The 20,688-nt window shown below is 43.6% G+C and overlaps 1 protein-coding gene across 1 annotated transcript; it reads left to right on the plus strand.

Annotated features, from left to right (window-relative positions):
* Positions 1-3,269: 3,269 nt before the first annotated feature.
* On the plus strand, positions 3,270-12,745 carry NMRK2 (nicotinamide riboside kinase 2). Its single transcript, XM_019513380.1, has 8 exons — positions 3,270-3,471; positions 6,421-6,511; positions 8,056-8,104; positions 8,291-8,462; positions 10,435-10,506; positions 11,055-11,161; positions 12,194-12,279; positions 12,374-12,745. The coding sequence occupies exons 1-7, from the start codon at positions 3,446-3,448 to the stop codon at positions 12,277-12,279; spliced, it is 603 nt and encodes a 200-aa protein (XP_019368925.1). The 5' UTR covers positions 3,270-3,445; the 3' UTR covers positions 12,374-12,745.
* The last annotated feature ends 7,943 nt before the right edge of the window (positions 12,746-20,688 follow it).

Consider the following 20,688-nt stretch of genomic DNA (forward strand, 5'->3'; position numbering starts at 1 on the left):
TCATACTGGAGCTCTGAGCAGTCATATGGCCCTTTTACATAAAGTGTAACTCTTCCTCCTCTTCTCCCCTGCCTGTCCTTCCTGAACAGCTTGTACCCATTCATGACAGTGCTCCAGTCCTGTGAGCTCCCACCACGTCTCTGTTATTCCAGTCATGTCATAGTACTGTGACTGTGCAAGGACTTCCACTTCTTCCTGCTGGTTTCACAGGCTCTGTGCATTTGTGTACAGGCACCTGAGGTAACTAGTTGATTGCCCTGATTTCTCAGGAAGTAGGAAAGCACCTCCCCTTTTGACCCCTCCTGCGTGCTCTTCCTCCAGATCTCCTGCTTCCCCACTTACCTCAGGGCTTTGGTCTCCAACTCCTGAAGAACGTAGTTTAAATCCCCCCTCACTAGGTTAGCAAGTCTGCACAAACCGTGTTGGAAAACCATGATTAGATGTCAGTAAAGATTTTGAAGATAAAAAAAAATGAGCCAGACAGGATCTCACTCTGTCCCAAATACAGAAACAGATACTTTAAGGCTGCATTAGAAGAAAGAGGAATATCACCCATTTTAGGGCCTGGAGTTATATTACTGAGCACTGGGAGTGGATGTATAATGTGGGGCACAAAGAGTTATCATTCCCCCACCAAGACAAGATCAAGTTACATCAGAAGAACACCATACCATTTCTTTCATGAAATCCTTAGCTCAAAGTTATATATACAGTGCCCAAATATGGATGGAAACATGAAAGGAATGTCACATTAAAGCACACTAGCAGATTCCTATACTGATAAGTCCTTCTCTGCTGGGAATAATGGGGACACCCAGGCTTTCTTCATACAGGTACACTTTGCAAGCCTAGACACAGAAAAACAGAACTTTTCAATTCCAGGTATAAAATCTTCTCAATAAAAATGAAATGAAAGAGAATATGAATCCAGATTATATTTTCCTTTGCTGACCACCCTTAAGCATCAGGTTCAGATGAATTAGAATCTCAGCAATGCTAACTCTTCACTTCATTTTCTGAAGGTAGAGAACAGACTACATGTTGTATATTTAATGTGCTCGCTTCAAAGTCACCTTAAAAGCCCTGAGGAAGATGCAACCAAAATTGGGGAATACTTTTTCCCTCTTCAGTAAGGTTTTATTACTTCAGGGCTGCCCACAGGAAAACTGGTTTACAACTTTACAATGAAAATATTTACAGAGCTTTTTATGTAAAGATATATTACAAGCAGGCACTGGCAGCTCAGCTGTCAGGCCTACATAGACTGCTTGCCATTTGACCTAGATGGAAAAGCAGAAAATTTGACAAGGGCATTAGAATAGACGTGCTGCCCAAAGCCCTGCCCATTGCGTCCTATCTGCCAGCATGCTGTTAGGTAACATTGTGTTGTGCTTTTCTGACTACTGTCCTTCATAGCATGACCCATTTCACAGCACCACAGGACTGCAGAGTCACTGTGAGGGTGAATTTGTTGCCCTACACCCCCTTAGTCCTCAATTTTAGAAGTACTCTTTCTACAAGAACTGTGTTTTCCACCCCCTAAGTTGGTTCCCAGCTCATGCACACAATACTCTTGTCATGGCTTCCCTTTAGCAAAGGCTATATCCTTGGGAAAGGGACATAAGCCAACCACTCAAATCATGTTTTCTGCTGTGATCTTCCTTACACATTTCTGTTTTATTGGGTCAAATTCTAGGTGTTTTGCACAGTGGTTCACTGGAAGGTCAGGGCACAGACTATTGAGGAAACAACTATTGCACTTTGGTCTTCTTCCTGCTCTCCTGTTTTCAAGTTATTCTGTTCTTATTGTAAGTCACCCTGAGCCTTTGTTGGGAAGGGCAGCATATATAATGAATACACAAATACACTGACTGATGAAATATAAAAGCTTAGAAAGAATCCTTCCCTTCCATCCCTCCAGACTGCAGGGTACTGGTGGAATTGCTCCACTATAATTATTGGAACCTCACTGTTGCAATCATTTCTGAGCTTGCTGCATTCTTCTTTACCTAGGATTTGGGCCATGAAAATATTCCCAAACGTCCCCAGTACATTATCTATACATACATTAACACCAAGATCACAATACAAAGTTTGGCTCTATGGGCAAGAGAATAGAAGTGGAAGAAAACACACACTGCATCATATAAATAAAAAGCAATGACATTTGTTTTTTTTTAATTGTGTAGCATGAACAGTGGAGATAAGGGATCTTTAAATACGTTTTTAAAGTGTCTATTAATTGATTTTGTGAAAGGCATCACAAAAGGATATGTTGCTTTAATAATTTTTAGCCCTTTAAAGAAAGTATTTGCGTGTTCTGTACATTGTATGGCATAGTGTTAATCTGAAAAATATTATTTAGTATTATAACTGGGTTGCTACTGGGTTACTTACTTTTAACCTTTTCCCACCTTCTTATATCTGCAAAAGCATTTCTCAAATAAAACATTGTGTCAAATGTTTCAAATAAGAAAACAAGGATTTAGGAAACTGTAGGTTCCGCAGTCCTTATTCATTGCGAGTAGTGCCCAAATGAACTCAATTTACACATATTACTGTGCTCAGCATAGGGAAGTTTAGCAGAATCGGGCCCTTAAGGCAAGTGTGGCACATCACTTTTTTAGTGTGTGTGACTGTATGAAAAAATAAGCCCAATTACTAGTAGATTTAACTCAAAACGTCTTAAAACCTTGAAAGGAATAATCACCAACATTATTTAATCTTCTTCTCCTTCTTCTCCTTTTTTTTCTAAAAGAGCCCTCTAAAAATCATAACAGAAAAAATCATTGTGAGAAGTACAAAAAATTCCTGGATGCCTGCAATAATTAAACAAGAGCAGCGGAAAGAGGAAAGCAGAGAGCTCATGCATATGACGTCCTGGAAAATGCAAGACATTTTACCAGTACATATGTCCCTGCCTTGCCCCAGCACTCCCAGTGGAAATGTAAAAACGGGGTGACATTTTCACCTACCCCATTACTAATTTAGGCAAAGGAAAAGCTTGCCAAAAATCTATTTATAACAAAGCCAGCCAAGGCAGCAAGAGATAGTGGGGTCTGTGAGGGGTGCAAAACAGGTGCAGCTGCAGTGCGCATGATCGAAAACACTGGGGTCAGGATTGGTTAGAGCCAGACTCTGAAATATTAATCTGGCAAGCTCATGATAGTCATAGGGCTTTTCCATCATGATGCAGGGGCGGGGAAAACGCAGAGGGAGGGAAGGTCATTGCAGCAGTGGGGTATAAATGCAAGTCACACCCGCCTTTTTCCTCAATGAAATAGTAAAGCAGGGTAGAGCAGAGAGAGAGAAAGGGGCAGGAAATAGCAGAGAAAAAAGGCTTGTCCTCAGATAAATCTTGGCTTCAGTTTAATTTTCGTCATTTGTAGTTGTGAATCCACATTGCTTCTCTCCAGATCCCTGCCAAGGAAGCGACTCTACAAAGATGAAATACATCATAGGTATAGGGGGGTAAGTTGGTATTTAATTTATTCATGGCTGCTTTTATTTTTGCTGCATGCAGGATACTTTAACCTTTGAAAATTATGTCTTATCTTTCTATAGTAGCCTGAATTTTTAGTCAATACCATCAGCTCTGTAACTTGCCATTTAAACAGATTTTTTTTCTCTAGTTATAAAAGGAGACGTGTTCAAGTAGTAAAATATTTTTGAAAGAATAGATTGAAATCTAGCTGGGAAAGGGAAAGATTCTTCATGCAGGGTGAGATTTTAGTATCCCAGTGACAATTGCTTTTAGATGGCAATAGAAAAGTCAGTGAAAGAAATAAAATGGTGATAGAAAAGTTCCTAAAATGAATGCCAAAAGGACACTATTCTTCCCTCCTCCAAATGAATGAAATTTGAAAGCAGGGCTGCATAAATAGGATGGCAACAGGGAGATGTCAGATCTCAGATTCATTGACTGCAATGAGACTAGGACACCAGTCTGGGGATGGGATTTTATTTTTATTACTGAGGAAAAGTGTGTCCAGGGTTAAATGCTTCTTCACTAGCACGTTCACCCTTGAGGCCATGGTCAATTAGGGAGGAAACTCTTTTGGATCTGGAATTAAATTAGCAAAAGGGAGTTTGAATCCAGCTCTGCCCCAAAACACACTTCATCCACGGGGGGGAAGGAGAACTCCCAACTCCTCTAGCACTAATTATGAAGGAAATATAAGAATGGGGGGGGGGGGGGTTTCTTTTTTTAAGCATTTCCCTTTGGCGGCATGTGCTCAGTGTTTCGTGGCTGGCGAATGCACACCGCAGCCATAGGGATTATAAAATAAAATCATATAAACACGTGGCGCCTATTTTAAAGACATGCCCTTTGTGGGAGACATCTGCTCCGCCACCCCCGGGTCTTGCTCTCATTCCTGGCATTTTTTAGCAAGAGCTGCGGTCTTTTCAACGCCTGTGTCCCTCAACGGAGTCTGAGGGGAAGGGAGCGGGGCGCAGCTGTGTTGCCCCCATTAGGGTCTGTCGGGTGGGGGGAAGCTTTCCGGCTCTTCCCGTGTGTGAGGGAGAAGCGGCTTCAGCTCCTGCGCTGGTCTGTGAGGAGCAGGCGCGTGTAGGGGGAAATGGCGGGAAGCGGAGCCCGCGCGCGGGCGGCCACGACCGTTATCAACTGGCCGTTATTAGTCCCCGCCACAAGGTGGGAGGGAGGGGGGAGCGCCAGCCAGTCAGGACTCAGCGTGCTCCGCCGGCCGGCCGGGGAGGCGGGAGATTTAAACCCTCTAAGGCGGGAGCGCGCGGGGGGGTGAGGGAGACACGAGGTGCAAAATGAAGGGTACAACTAAGAGCAAAGAATAGAGCCCCACAGGATTTCCCAAAAGGAATCCCACAAGAGGGACAGTTCTCCCCCCTCCCAATGAATCTCAAGGAGGGTGCTGGTTGTAGCCTGTTGCTCTCAGGACCTAGGCAGAAAAGGGTCTTTAGGTAAACGTGGTATCTTTTATTTATTAAACTAGCTAAATGCGTGGACAAACTGTTTTTTGCAAGCTTTTGTCCCCCAAAGCTTGCAAAGAACCATTTTCCCCCAAACTTGAGTCAGTCTAACCTTTACCTAAAGAGCTTTGTCTGCCTAAGAAACCAGTTTGGATATTTAACAGTCTCCAATCCCTCTGTGCCTGTCACCTAGGAAGTGATTCCCCCTGCCGTTGTCTGCCCTCAGGTCTCTATCCCCAGATCAGATGCAGGATTGGTTTCCATGAAAGCAGCCAAAAAGCAAGGTGCTCCCTCGTGGATGGAGCAAGCTAAGATCCAGCAAAAATGAAATACCAACACAGTAGTGAAGTGCCAAAGACTCATGCATGGGGCATAGGGTAGGTTGTAGCCATGTCGGTCGCAGACAAGGTCCTAGTCCTTCCCGCCAGGAAGAGCGCACGCACCAACTGCAGATGCTTCCCCAGCCTGACCAAGGGTTTTTCAACCCAAAAGCTTGTTAAAAAATTTTTTCCAATTATTTAAGTTGGTCTAATAAAAGAGATCAGATTCACCCAAAGAACCCTGTCTGCCTAAAGACTCATTTGGGTACAAAAGACTCTTGATTCCCCCTTAGATACACTGCTGGGCATTAATTGCCAGTGCTTCTCTCACTCCTGACTCTGGATAAAAGACGAATGCAATGTCCGTTAATTTACCATGGAGCCCATGCTATGATAACATCTGTAGCCATAGGAGTGGGGAAGCCACATGGACTGTGTCCCAGACTGTTTCCTTTGCTTATCTGGTATTCATCCCCATGGTATCTGCATACCAGAGTTAGCGCTCACATCTGTGCTCCTTTAAACAAGGTCAAAACATTTTTGGGGGGTCCCTGCGTGTTGCCAAAAGAGCTGGGATGAAGAAATCAATTTGCTAATTTCTCACAGTCAGTTGGTGGAGGCTGTCCTCATAGGAACTCTTTGCAGTGAGCCATATTTCTCTTTTATAAGGGAGAGTTAAAATCTCTAGATTGGTATTTATTTTTCCTTATATGCCATTTCATTATATTAATGGATTAGGTCTCATGATATTCCTTCTGGCTGTACTTGCCTATGATCCTATGGAGTCTGGTTAGGGTTTTTTTTTTATCTAGGAGGTTTAAAAGACTAGAACTAGGACTTTGAAGGTTTTATTGGATTCGCTATGAAACTGTTTAATCAAAGTTAAGTTACGTTTGGTTAGAAGTAACAACTATCAAAGAGAAAGTTATGAGATTAATATAAAAAACGCTTCCTTTTGATTATAGCAAATAGCCCTGATGTATGCAAATGAGAGAGCTATGTAGTAAAGGTTTTTTTAAATGATGCAGAAATGTCATTATTTATATTATAAAATCCTATATAGAGGTGGCATTAGTCTAAGTTATGCATCAGACTTTCCAATTATCTTAATTTTAATACATCTTCCACAATTCTGCTTCAAATTTTTATTTAGTGTAACCAATGGTGGCAAAACCACTTTGACCAATAGACTTATCAAAGCACTTCCAAACTGTTGTGTTGTGCATCAAGATGACTTTTTCAAGGTAAGAAAAATTCACTTGCTTATTTATTTTTAAATACTTACTGATGTTTTGTATATTTAGTGGAAATGTTATGGCAGCGTCTGCGTTTTGTATACACGTAAGTTTTGTTGTAACATCTCTTTGGGATATACATATTTGGCCTGTGAATTACTTTGGACAGATAAAAACACATTTGTCTTATACCAAACAATAATGTGTGCTAGTCTCACACAATTTGTGTAACTCAGGATGTTGCACTAGCAAAATTTATATAGAGAGAAAGACTGTCTGTGGTAATTTGCTTAAATTTCAAACCAAGTACGTTTAACCCTTAGTGAACAGTTTTGTTCAACTGAAACTCTATTTTTACATCAGTTTACTTCCTCTTTCCCCAAGCTTATTTCCTTTCCTTGCTGTTTGCTTTTAAATTAAACACACTGTATACACGTTTGCAGCTTTATCATTAAAACTCATTTGAGAGGAAACTCCTTGTTATAAAGAAAGCAAACCTACACGTCTTCAAGTTGGTGAAGACAGCTTTGTATGGAGTAATGATCTATTTACCACAGTTCAGTCTTACCTCTATTAGATCCTGATCCAAAGCCAGTTGAAATCGGTGGAAGGACTCCTTTGAAGTCAGTAGATACTAGATCAAGCCCAAAGCAATGTCAGGGCCCAAGTCAGGTTAGAGCTTTTGTTACTGAATTGTGTTACCCTAAGTTGAAACAATCTCATAATCGTTAATAACAGTTTGATCCCACTTACAGAAGTAAGAATAAGCCATGAAATAACACAGCTGGACAACTCTGTATTTTACAGAGAACTCTGTGTTTTAGCCCCAAAATATTAGACTTTTTTCCTGTGTTGACAGAGTTGTAAGGCCCATTTGCTGTTTGTGCATTCAAATGTATGCACACCCTGCTACATAGAACAAAATAAAATATATTTATTGCAAAGGTGAAACTGAATCAAGATGCAATTTGTAGCCCAAATTGGAAAAAAGTATAAAAGGGGTAGAATTCATTCCAATTTTACAGTAAAATGTATCACTTCCGTCTGGCATATTTACTTCAAAAAGTATTTAGTCTATGAAGGTGGAAGTCTACACTGTCTTCTGCCTGACTTAAAATTGGTTACTGAAAGCAGAGCTGAGATTAAATGACATGTACCTTATTCAACTGCATCTTTATTAGAAATGTTAGCTAAAAATCATATCATATAATAGCAACTGTAACTTAATACTACATTTATTTTAAGACTTACGATTCAATCTCTTAACTTAAAAACAGGGGCCTATATTCGATTATTATACAATATTTTAAACTTAGAATCCCATTGGAAAAAGTGGCTCACTTAGAGCAAACTAACTTTTTGAAGCTCTTAGGGTTGGTGGAGAATGGGGTTATAAAAAATGTAACTTCAGACTTTACACATGAAGGATTTCTGTTTTGTTAAGTGGACACTTGCTTTGTTGTGTATTACAATAGTGTCCAGGTTGTGATCGAATCGTGGGTAACTGATCACCCTGAGTTTGCAGCAATGTTTTATTGCTCACTATATTTCAGCCACAAGATCAGATAGAAGTCGGGGAAGACGGCTTTAAACAATGGGATGGTAAGAGCGGTGTTCGCTGTAGGATGCAGTAATGTATATATTTTCCTAAGTATTTCTTCTTAACTATAATCTTAAGATTTAATGGTAATTTATACTTCCATATTACAAGTTCTTATTTACACACTTTCTAACTTAGGTTGTTTGTGGTATTTGACTGGTTTTGTTCCGTTACTTTCTTCTAACTAGTGCTGGACTCTCTGGATATGGATGCAATGGTGAACACTGTGCGTGCATGGATTGAAAACCCAGTGAAATTTGCTCGCTCCCATGGTGTGAATGTAATACCTGGCTCAAAAGAGCCAGACTCCAAAGATATCCACATATTGGTCATCGAAGGCTTCTTGCTTTATAATTACAAGTAAGTGGGGTTGTGTTGTTTTGTTTTGTTTGGTTGGTTGGTTTTTTGGGTGGGGGGTTAATTCTCTCCTTAAAGAGAATGTGTTGCAAGTGAAAAATGTTATAATAAATCTCAGGGCAGAAGCCTCCTTATAAATTAGCTAACTGCTTGTGTCAATGCTGCTATGCAGTGTTGCAGATAAGGACACGGTGACTTGCCTGGGGCCATACAACACATTGCTTTCTAGAGCCAGAAGTTGAGCTATTAGATTTACACCTAGATCTCTGCTAAAGATCAGAACTCCTTAGCCAATAAACTAGCAATGACTGTTCACACTTCGCTCCCACATTTTCCTGCAAACATGCCTCCACCTTAATTTGTAAGAATCATCAAAAGGAGCAAGAAAGCACATTCAGTTTTCTGTCCTGCAACTCCTGAATAGGTTCCTTTTGTGACACAGATGCTTGTTAAGTAGTAATTGGACAGAGCCTAGCAATTTTTCACATTTGAGAAAAATTCTACATTTTTCCACCTACTTATTATGGTAATTTTGATTTTTGAAAGGGGAGGGAAATACATTGAACAAGGAAGGTGGAAGACATCAAGTTGCATGTTACATACACACGCACCTGCAGTGAAATGCAGCCTACAAATAAGGCAAAGAGCAATAGTAAAGTTGTCTTGCATTGAAATCTTGGCTCAAAACTCTTTGTAAATGGTTTCATGAGAACAAAAGATACAATGGCAAAATGTACAACTGCTATGCAATTAGACTGCTTTTTGACACTGTTATTAAGGATTCCCTAATGCAGCCTGTTGATATTAGGGGTGTCTCACTGAAGTTTGTTTTGGCAGCCTGCCTGGAACCCATTGCCCACACTTTGTCTGAATAAGGTGGACCAAAGTGTTTCTCTAGAGGCAACAGATCCCTTTACAAACTGCATCATCTTGATGCAAGCAGCCTACATTCTGACTAAGATGGATTATTGCAGTCTGGGACCTAGTATTTGGCATCTACGTGGTCTCTATCATATTAAAGATATGTGCACCCATCAGCAGGATTCTAAAATTCTGGTAATCCCCTTCTGTCCAATCCTGCTATATAAATTTGATTGACTTGCAGCAATGCCCTGGTCTGATCTGATGTCTCTAGTTAGTGCAAGGAGGGAAGCAGAGAGGGGATTCAACTTCATGGGAACTTAATTCAGCCCAAATGTGAAAGAGCAAAGTCCGTGGGCGCATCCAGATGAGTGCAGCTGTGCAGTATGTGGTGCCACAGACCTGTATGCAGTGCCGCACACTGCACATTTAGGTGTTCCCCATGCTGCCACTTGCAATGCAGACGGGGAAGGGGGGGTTGACTCCAGGAGATTCTGGGGTCAAAAAACCCCACACAGGAAAAAAAGCAAGGCTGTGTATATGGTGGCAGCGCACACTGCCCAAAACCAGAGCCTGGCTGGCCAGAGCCACACTCTAGTTGCCAGCTAGGCTCCCAGGTGCAGAAGCACTGCAGCTGCAGCTCCCTGAGGCCCCCAAGGTCCCAGGTAAGGCTGCTGGGGCCAGCACAGTTGCTAGCCCCAGCCTCCCCTACCCCACCTGGGGTAACCTGCCATGCACCACAAGGCACATGGTGTGGGCATTCCCCAGGGACAAACAGAAGTGGTACAAGGTCTGCTGCTTCTTGTCCCCAGATGTCTGCACTTGTGTGGACATGGCCCTTGTGTTCTTTCCTAAAGTTGCCAAGTAAGTCTTCAGGTGTCTTTAAACACCTTGCTTCTGTATAGCAGATGAAAAGATTTGTGAATCTATCAGATTGAGATGTCACTCGTCTAACACGAACAGTTTGAAGCAATATGGCAAATAGAAATGATAGATGAAAAATGAAGCAAACTGTTCATTGCAGGGAGTTAACAGATTACATTTAGCATGTTTGCATCTCTCTCTCTTATGGTTAAGAATGTAGATGATTAATCGATTTAAATTGTTTCCCCAGACCACTGGTTGACCTGTTTGACATACGCTACTATTTGGCAGTTCCATATGACGAATGCAAAAGGAGAAGAAGGTAACCTGGTTGCTTGGTTTATATGTAATACGCACAGTCAGTACTAGACCTAAATATCAGACATTGGGAAACAGTCTGATATTTAGGTCTAGTATATTAGTCACTTGCCTGTGGTAATTTTATTTTTTATATATAGGCATCACTTTCAAACTGAAGTTACAATTTCAAACTTTTGTGTCAACTGGAGAAAGATAACTAATGTGTTTTTTGTCCAACATTTGGACTCTAGTTGCTTCATGAGTGTAGTTTTCTTTATGAATAACATGCAAAAGTTCAGTTTTTTTAGTTCCACTGTATACAGTGGTAGTGCAGACTTTCCTAATACTGAGTCGGCAGTAAACCTCAAAAGGATTTAACTTGTTCTGTCCTCATTCAGTCCTGGGCCTTCTAGCAAATAGACTGTGGAATATGGACAGCTGGACTGTAACCAGCAATTCTCTCCAAAAACACTACTGGACAGACATTAGAGGATAATTGGCTTTCAGTATTGTATTAGAAACAGTGCACGCTCAGTAGTCTAACATTCTTTTTCATTTTATTACTTCTAGTACACGTAACTATACCGTACCTGACCCTCCTGGTCTCTTTGATGGACATGTCTGGCCCAAGTATCTTAAACACAGAAAAGAAATGGAAGCCAATGAGGTTGATGTTGGTAAGTCACTTCAAAAGCAAATCATGGACCGCTGTAGTACCAATTTTTAGGGAAGCTAAGATTTGTCTCCAGGTCTTAATTCCCTGTTGTGATACTGGGGAGTGTGGAGGTTCCTACTGCCACTAGCCTAGATTCTTCTCTGCTAAGTTAAGGGGGATCAGCAGGCGCTGGGGGAGTCCCTGTTCCCCCAAGCGCCGCAAGGAGTGACCAGGAACAATGGTCACAAGCTGGCGGAGGGAAGGTTTAAGTTGGACATTAGGAGGCGCTACTTCACAGTCAGGGCGGCTAGAGTCTGGAACCAGCTTCCAAGTGAGGTGGTGCAGGCTCCCACCCTGGGGGGTTTCAAGAGGAGGTTGGATGACCACCTTACTGGGGTCATTTGACCCCAGTGCTCTTCCTGCCATGGCAGGGGGTTGGACTAGATGATCTGCTCAGGTCCCTTCCGACCCTAGAAACTATGAAACTATAAATTACAGTTTTGTTAACATCAACAAGATAGCTCAGGTATAGTGAAAAGAAAAAATCCCCACTGTCTTAGGCTAATATATCAGAAAGAATCCTTGGTAAGCCGCACTGCAGCACAGTCAGAATTAAACTGTAAAGTTTACTGCTTTTTTGTCTAATGGGAAACATTAAAGACCACGCTGATTGCTTTTCCCTTGACCCAAAGGAAATTTGTTACAGATTTGCTCGGTGTACTACTTCAAATCACTTCAGACTCTATTTCCAGCTTTATAACATGGCTTGAACGCTGACCCACCCTATAATATTGTGGTGTTTAATACCTTTAGAAACTACCTTGAAAGCAAATTACTGTTGATAACGGTACGGTTATTCCTATACTAGAAACAGTGCACGCTCAGTAGTCTAACATTCTAGGAGGAAAAATTGTGGAGTAAGATTTTTTTTGACCTTGAAAAGTTAATTTAGTTTTTGTGCTGATCATTTAAAATATGCTTATAGAATGTTTTTAAATTTCTGCATTTAGGCAGATTGGCTGCAAACCAATCCACTTATTGAATTTTCTTTCAGTTTATCTAGATGGATTAAAGTCTAGAGATGATCTTTACAATCAAGTCTTTGAAGATGTTCAGAATAAGCTTTTAAATAGTTCATAGGTAAGAATAGATCTGGTTCTGTGGGGTGGGGGGGGGGAAGATTCTCATGCTGAGCAACCCATGTTTGGCTATTCACACTCCCCTTACTTTGCAGGATCTATGAAGAACCGAAAGATCCATGTACAGACTGATGTAAATAGTCCTTGAAACATTAAAGATAGAACTGGCTTATTTCTTTAATCTGTTAAACTCCTAGAAAATATATTTTGTATATAATTGAAAAGTGGAAGTAACTTATTTACAACTCACCAATCAGCAAGTTTTTAACATTTCTTTTTTTCTATTCCATTGGTTTAAACATGTCTGTTTTAAAGATGCATTTTTTTTATATAACTGAACACTTAGCTGCATGCAGACAACCGCCATCTGTTCTGCTTATTTCTTTGTGTAGATATTAAGCCTTTGTATCAGTACCTTGTTTGTAATGCCAAATTTATAAATTCAGTAAAAACACATTTAAAGAGTTGGTTTTGGTCTCTTCCTTAGTGTGCTGAACAACTTTATTGTACTGGGGACGTGACAAATCAAAACAGCAACAGTAGCATACGTGGTTGCTTACAGTATATGTAATCTCATTCCCCAACTGGAACATGTAGCTTTAAACAAAGGAAAAGCGTATGTGTTCTTCATTTTTAGGACTTCTGGCAAGTTAAACTGGATTATTCACATTAGCATGATTGCTTACAGATTCCTTAGTGTAGTGGTGCTTAAATTTTTGGCTCTATAGGTCAGATGAGTGGTATAGGGCTGGTCTGTGGGCTAGATTGGAGTCTGATCCTGGATCATGGGACCTGATGGACCTCAGCTGGCCCCTGTGCATTAGAATTGGGCACTGAGGCCCAGCACTGCCCCCTCCTGGCTCCACATATTAGGATTGGATCTTGGGGCCCAAGGCTGCTCCCACATGGCAGAATCAGGCTGTGTCAGCTCCCACCACCCCTGCTGGCCCCTGTGTACTGGGGTGCTCAATCTAGCACACAGGGCCAGGGGCTCCCCATGGGTCTGGAAATTTGGCAGTGGCCGATGAGCCAGTGCCAGGGATTGAGCATCTCTGCCTTAGTAAAAAGAGCACAACTCATCTGCATAGTCTTTAGCAAAGCCATAAACATCACCAAAACAGAACCTTGTTTGCTCTTTTTGGGGGGAATTCAACGGGAAATAAACTGGAGTTTGATGGGCATATGTAGAACATGCAATTCCTACAGAAATCCAGGGTAATGTAACAATAGTAAGGGCTACACAAACACTCTTGCATTCAGTCATGTCTACCTAATACTATGTCCTGGCATCAGAAGCTCCTTGGTGTAGAAACCCTCTTCTGTTAAGTGTTCCATCTTGAAAAACAGCCACTAACTAGGGATGTCCAGGCACTTCTGCAAGAATAAGAAAAAGCTGCATCTGCTCCAGCTGCTAAGTCTACATTATTAATAATTAACCTTTCCTGTTTTTAATTACATTAAGCCTTGATATCTAGGTGAGTTAAAGGTATATATACCATTTGACTAGGTATCAAAATACACATGCTAAAGATAGGTTGTGCCATTAAACAAGTACTAAAGCACATGCGATGCACCACCTATAAAAACACTCTAAAGTTTCCTGAAGTACAAAGCTCACATGGACTAAGTGCTCTGATCTATTTGATACTAAAATAACTTTGCTACTGTGTCAGCATTACACACTTCAGAACATTTCCTGACTTACCTCAAGAAGCATTGCTCTAGAAAGCCAGTTGCTATACGTCGGTAGAAAATCACTTATTTTAAAACATGTTTTAATGCCATTCCAATGATAGCAGATCGACTTGTTCAAAGGTCAGTGCGCTATATTGAGAACAAATCAGTTTTAGGATCTAGTCTTCCAAGTGTTAAGATTATCAAATGTAAAATGGGGAGGGGGGGCCACAGGGGAAAGGAAGGGGAAATAGGGAGAGAGGAAAAGCAAGAGTATTTTAGGCAGGATATAGAAAAACATTGCCATTCATTCTTATGCAGGCTATAAAAAAGCATATTTCTTCTGTAACCCTGCTCATTATTTGCATGCCGGAAGAGGAGACTGACAAAACTATAGTTATGCCCTTATGTGCCAGGACACTTGTCAATGGCAAACCTAAGGAATGTTTGGGCTTGGGACACAGCACTGGGATTTGTCACTGATACCTTGTCAGTCTGTTCTACATTATTTTATGGAGCATTTCCCACTGAATAGCTGCAGTCCTGCTTGCTGACAGATGCTTGGAGTGTCTGAATAATTCTGCTCTGGAATGTTGGCATGATAGGATTCTTTACAGGCTTCCCTATTGTTAACCCTTACGTTTAACCCTATTGTTCTCACTATATAAAAATAATGAACAATTCATTTTATTATTGACATTTAAAGGAAAATTATATTCCCTTAGAAACATTGCTTTGGAGACGGTGCATTTTTACAGCCTCTGTTAGAGGTTCTAAAATCATGTCAGAGTCAAGCCTCACAGCCCTGCTAGGGAAAGCAATATCATCTCCACAGGTGAGGAATCAGGTGCAGAGCCTCTCTTGGCACCTACCAGATACTGAGAACCAGTAATGCCCCAGCCAGACCTTACACCATCCATGGTGGCTGCTCTAGTTTACAGTAGCTTTCCTATTGAAGCACTGGAAATCCTAGGAGCAGCATGCATACTAGCAAACTCCTCCCACTGGAGGCAGTGATGGGATGAGCAACATATGGTCAGGTATTATGCAGTACAGTACCTCTGGAAACTGCTGCAGTCCCCTTTGCAGTCCATTCCTCAATACCCTTGCAAAGCAGCTACAGGTATTTTCCACCTTTTTTTCTATTAAACAAAGCGAGCAGTTTGACCAAAGTCATGGCCGAGCCTGGGCTCCCAGTCCCATTTCTAATCTGCTGCCTGTACATTTGCATTATATTCTGCAACGTAACATTCTCAAAAAATATTGGAGAGAGATCATTATATCCTTAATAAGATCATCAAAAACTCCCCAAATAGGGATTTTAATATGGTTCTCCAAAGATTTCCTGAGCTGCCAGCAGGACACTCTGGTAACAGATCCCTCCTTTTAGGAGCATGGCATGACACCAAGTGAATGTGGACAGTTACATCCAGCAAGCGAGGAATTATAAATCAACTAGTAACTTCCAAGACCTCTTTTCCTTCAGTGGTATGGAATAAAACTGCAGGGCGAGACAAACATTCCTCGAGCTTTAGCACTATGTCAATCTTGCAGAGCTCAGTAACAACTGCTGCTATAGGATTTCCATATATCCTTTTAGGTGCTGACTCTGGTGACAAATATCCATGTGCAAGGGCTGGATTAAATGTACAGGGTCTGGGCTAATCTGAAGCCGACAGAGCTGCACCTCCTTGCATCGGCTCTGCGTGTAAGGCTAGGAGTTGACTGGAGTGCATTAAGAAGGTAGAAACTGCACCCCTACAAAAAGTTGCTATCTGCAGCTAACCTGGACAGAGCATGCAAAAACATACTGCTGGGGTCTGTCCAAGATTGGGGTGAGTAATCACCCTCCCCCAGGCCTGGAAACATCTTTAATTTCTACAATTTCATCACATTTCTCTCTTTGATATTGATTCTGCCCTTGGCATGACAGTCGCGTCAACTGCTCAAAGTTACCCTTGTGGCAGAGGTGAAGGGAAGAAACATGGGACTCGCAATGACTGACTACCACATTTTTAACACAATTTTGTTTCTGCCAATGCTAAGCATTACATGGAGCTTGGAAGACCGCAGTGTCCAGTGGAAACAGCCCCAGCTTGGCACTCGAGACCTCATGTAATCCTGCTTCTACCACTTGCTTAGTAACACCCCAGTAGTTAGCATCTTACATTCCCACAGAACAGACATGGCCAAGTGCAAGTAGCTTGGCACTTTCCCCAACAATCAGGAGACTCATAATCTCAACCTTCCCCTGACCTGAAGGCCAAGGCAGGAGACTATTGCAAACAACTAGAAGCACTTGGAATAGCACAGGAACTCGGAACGGTGTCAGATTAGTTTACTTAAACAAATATGAGGCCGTGTTTCTGGGACAGAGACACTGCTGCATTTAGGAAGAGACTGTTTGGTGGCAGCCTCCCAGCCCTGTCTGCATGGAGGACAGGCAGTGATCCTCTATACAACTCCAGCTCACGCAAACCACAATGCTCCGAAAAGGACCAGAGAGATTCGGAGCCCCCTGCAGCCAGCTGGGTTCCTGCCTGCCCTTTCCCCAGCACTTCTTCCCTGTGCAGCAGAAACCAAAGCCTCTGCCGCATGTAACTAGAAACAGCCTCCTCCAGAATACAACGCTCAGCGCTGAACAACGTGATTAAGACGACGGCTATGTGAATGTCATACTGGGTAACGGAGAACCCTTTAAACTCTAATTAACTGCCTCCTAGAAGTAGATCTATAGGTCACTGCTGTAAGTCACACCAGGCCATCTGTGCTGTTTCGTCTCTGCTTGCTTTCCTCCGTAGCACTCAATCCAAATACCATCCAGAGTGGGACCCGCCAACTTCACTGCTGTGCTGAACTTTCAGATCATTGTGTGCCAGTGTGCTGCCTTTGTAGTAGGAAAAGCACAAAGGGAAGGGGTCAGGAGGGAGAAGAGTGCAAAGTACTCCACAGCTAGTGAGAGGATGAAAGGGAAGCCACAAAAAATTCAGCAGCCAGGGCCAGATTATTGGGGGTCCTCCCTTCCTGAGAAATCCAGCTAGGGCCCTGGAAAAGTAACAGTGTGAATGCAGCTCAGAGTGACCCTTACAAGATGATCTGCACTGCAGTGTTGATTGGGATGTGCAACAGATTTGGAAGTCACAGGCATCCTTTCAATCTTTCCTGCCCCACTGAGCCCACCCCTAGCATCTCCATTCACTGCTCCTTGAATCCAGCAATGGCACCAGCTCCTAGCTCCCTTCCCTGTGTCTAGAGGGGTCCCTGAGAAACAACCTGGGTTTCTTTTTCCTCTCTCTCAGCTTCTCAGCTCCCCTTGCCTCCCACTCCAGATCCTTTCTGAAAGCTCAGTTCTCCCACAAAACCCACTGAATACCATCAGTTCCCAGCTCCCCATCTGAAAGTCTCAATACATCTTTCCTGGCCCTGACTCTTCCGCCTGTCAGCAGCTTGGGGGAGAAGTGACAATGTGATCTGCAGTTCATAGAGACCCTCGCTTGCCCGCTGCTCTCAACAAATCATTACTAGATGTCAGGCCCTCATTGACAGGAGCCTGCTGCTGTTCACGGGAAGTGGATCCAGCAGCTACTAAAATGTCTCAGACCTGCCTAACTCCACTGAGCAGGAGACCCACTGAGCTGCGCAGTTTGAGGCAGCCCCAGCACCAGCTGTAGGAGCCAGCGCCAGGTTCCTCCAAGCCCCCTTCACACCCATGATGAATGTCTTTGGCTGCATCAGGTGTCAGTTTTCACTGAGCTTGGAAGATTGGGGGGGGTGGACTTGGTAATTTCCACTGGACGCCAGCCTGGCGGACAGGCCCTGCTTGAGGTTCCCCCGCCCGCTCACAAACACGTGCTAGGGCCCTGCTATGTGAACAGACCAGGAGAGGGCAGGGAGTACAAGAGATGGGCAGGAGGGCCAGAGACAGCTTCACAGCTTGTTCCAGGCCCAGGAAGGACAGCGTTCCCTGGGCCTCTAGACTACTGACCCCTCACGCTCGTCCGTGTTTCATTGCCAGCTGCCTTCAGGTTTAGCCACCTGAGGCTTTACAGATAAGAGAGCCATAACCTGGACAGTAACAGGGAAAGGGCTGAGTCCAACCTGCACATTACTCAGCTCAGAGAAGGGGAAGGGGATCTTGGGAGATGGAGGTTTTCCCTTCCAGATTGCATGTGGCCTCAGGAAAGTCTCTCTGCCTCAGCCCCCAACCCCTTCCTGTAAAATGGGGATGATAACCCTTCTGCTCTCGCACCCTTTCCTCTGCCTGGTCTATTGAGATGACAAGTCAGGAACTGTCTCTTGCACTGGGTTTGTTCAGCTCCCAGCACAGCTGGGTTGGGGCTGCTGGGTGCTACTGAAATGCAAATCAAGTGCAACCTTTTCATCAGCAGCTGCTGGCAGTAACAAGGCTCAGGGCGAATTACCTGTGCACTCCTCCTAAAACACTCATGTCACACTGGCCTGAGCTCTTGCCCAAAAGCCAGGGAAACCAATCACCTTGCTCAGATGCTCTTGATGAGGAGTATCTCCCCGCTCACAAGCAACGAGTCCACAGGTTTCAATCAAAGAACTTTATTAGGAGGGAAGGAGCACACAATATATTTGGGAACACCATCCGTTAATGCAGCAATAAAAGGTGACCTTGACCCTCAGTCCCTCCTCCCAGTTGTAAGCAACTATGAAGCCATTAGCCATTACCCTCTATCAAACTCACCAGGTGTTGTTCAGAGCTGGTCGAGTCCAAGGCTCGAGAAGGTCCATCTCACCCCTCTGGGCTACACTGCTCCAGAACATTTCACCTAACTCCTGCAGAGATGATCGCTGCTCTTATGCTGGATGTGGAGGGTCTAACCAGATCCCTTAGCCCTGCTGCTGCTCTCCTTGCCTTCAAAGTTCAGCCCAGCTTGCTGACTCTACTCTTTCAGTCTTTCTGGGGGGGAAGCAGGAGCATGAAGAACCCCACTCAAGTCCTTAATGACAGTGAGCTACGAAATCAAACCTAATCCACCCCCTCCCTCTTTTTTTTTTCTCTCTTTCTCTCTCTCCTTATTGCCTCCAGGGCTTCCTTACCCAACCATTCCAGACTTCTCCCTGCTGAGGGTGAACATCTCCAGAAAGCTTCCTGGTCCATTCCTTGTCTGGCAGAGACAACAGCCTTTTCGTTCCCCCCACGCAGAATTCAAGTTTAGACCAAATGCCCCTGAACTGTCACCAAACCCAAATGGGGCCTGGCTCAATCCGTTACTTCTCCTGGCTCATCAAAAAAAGGCCAACAAAGAGCAACCTCCACTCTGAGATGCCTGCCCTGGAGCTCTCTGGGAGCTCTAGGTTGTTCTTCTTCCCGTTTAATAATGGGTCTCAACGGTGAGTACCCTGCTTGCTTAGGGCTTCAAGCCAGCAGGTTTACAAATGAAGCATATTAGTAATTGTCCCATTAACATTAAAATATCAGTTTTCAGGGCTTCCACCTGATCCCCTGCATGATCAGAAAGGAATGTTTCCTCTCCCCTTATGTATATCCAGCTTAGGTGCATTTGGGGACAGGGTAGAGGTTTTTACTCTAGCATCAAGCTAGTTGCTGCTTGAAGGTGGGTACTACTTGGTAGACCAAGAATCCAAGCCAGCCTCATAAATCCTATGCTGGTTTCAGCTGAACCTGCCTGCTCCCTCCCATAAGGTGCAGTCAGAGATCAGCCCGTGGCATCCCTGCCAGCCCAGCTGCTGACGATGTTGCCCGAGCAGCAGCAGCATCTGAGCAGCAGCTTGGGCTCTTGGAGCTGCAGTTGGAAAAGAGGAGTGGGTCTAGGAGACTATAATTATCGCCATGCCTGCATGCTCTGCGTGTTGGGATGAAATCTACACCCCTGCTTCACGTAAGCAAGCAATGTGCTGGCTGGGAGTCACACTGGAGCTGTCAGCCCAGGACAAGGGGGGCAGGGGGAAAAGACTGTGATCAGCAGACAACATTTCCCCTCTATCATCACGCTCAGGCAGGAGCAGGGCCTGGCTTACCTGCACTCAGCGTGAATCACAAGGCTCTTTCTTCCATTGACCTTTCGGATTCCTTTGGGATCATTGATGCCATCTGCTGAGGATAAAGAACCCAGTGACCAACCATGTGTGAACAGCTGTTTCCCATCCCCCTTCAACGTGCAGAGAACAGGGGCAGTCTCACCGTCCAGTCAAGCAGGGCACAGAAATCCAATTCAGTTCTCCCTGCTTTGCAAGGGCACCACAGGTTTCATAAAGTCCTAGAATAGTAGGATCGGAAGGGACTTCAGGAGGTCACGTCTAATCCAGCACTCTGCTCCCTCACTAAACCATTGCAGTCAAGTGACCGTCTTAAAACCTTAACGTCTTCTAAGGATAGAGGTTCCACAGTCTTGCTGGGTAGCCCGTTTCAGTGCTTAGCCACCCTCTTAGTGATCTCCAATCTAAATTTGCCTTGCTTGTCCTGTCACTTGCAGCCACAAAGGATTCATAGATTCATAGATTAAGGGTCAGAAGGGACCTAGTAGATCTTCTAGCCCGACCCCCCGCCAGGGCGGGAGAACAACAAAAAACCCCAAAAAGAGAAACGGGACTCAAATGAGTCCAGCCAGGTAGGCATCCAGCCTCTTCTTAAAGACCCCCAGGGTAGGGGCCAGCACCACTTCCCTTGGAAGTTGGTTCCAGCTCCTAGCCGCCCTAACTGTGAAGTAGTTCTTGCGGATGTCCAATCTATACCTCCTCTCCATCA

The sequence above is a fragment of the Gavialis gangeticus genome, unplaced genomic scaffold (assembly GCF_001723915.1).
Source record: "Gavialis gangeticus isolate Ggan-Ray unplaced genomic scaffold, GavGan_comp1, whole genome shotgun sequence".
NCBI classification, from domain to species: domain Eukaryota; kingdom Metazoa; phylum Chordata; order Crocodylia; family Gavialidae; genus Gavialis; species Gavialis gangeticus.

What these genes read in the sequence shown, in the direction of transcription:
- NMRK2 (XM_019513380.1), top strand. Translation starts at nt 3,446, where the DNA reads ATGAAATACATCATAGGTATAGGGGG. An exon ending in TACATCATAGGTATAGGGGG is followed by an intron (nt 3,472 to 6,420) that starts GTAAGTTGGTAT and finishes ATTTTTATTTAG; the next exon opens with TGTAACCAATGGTGGCAAAA. An exon ending in AGCCAATGAGGTTGATGTTG is followed by an intron (nt 11,162 to 12,193) that starts GTAAGTCACTTC and finishes ATTTTCTTTCAG; the next exon opens with TTTATCTAGATGGATTAAAG.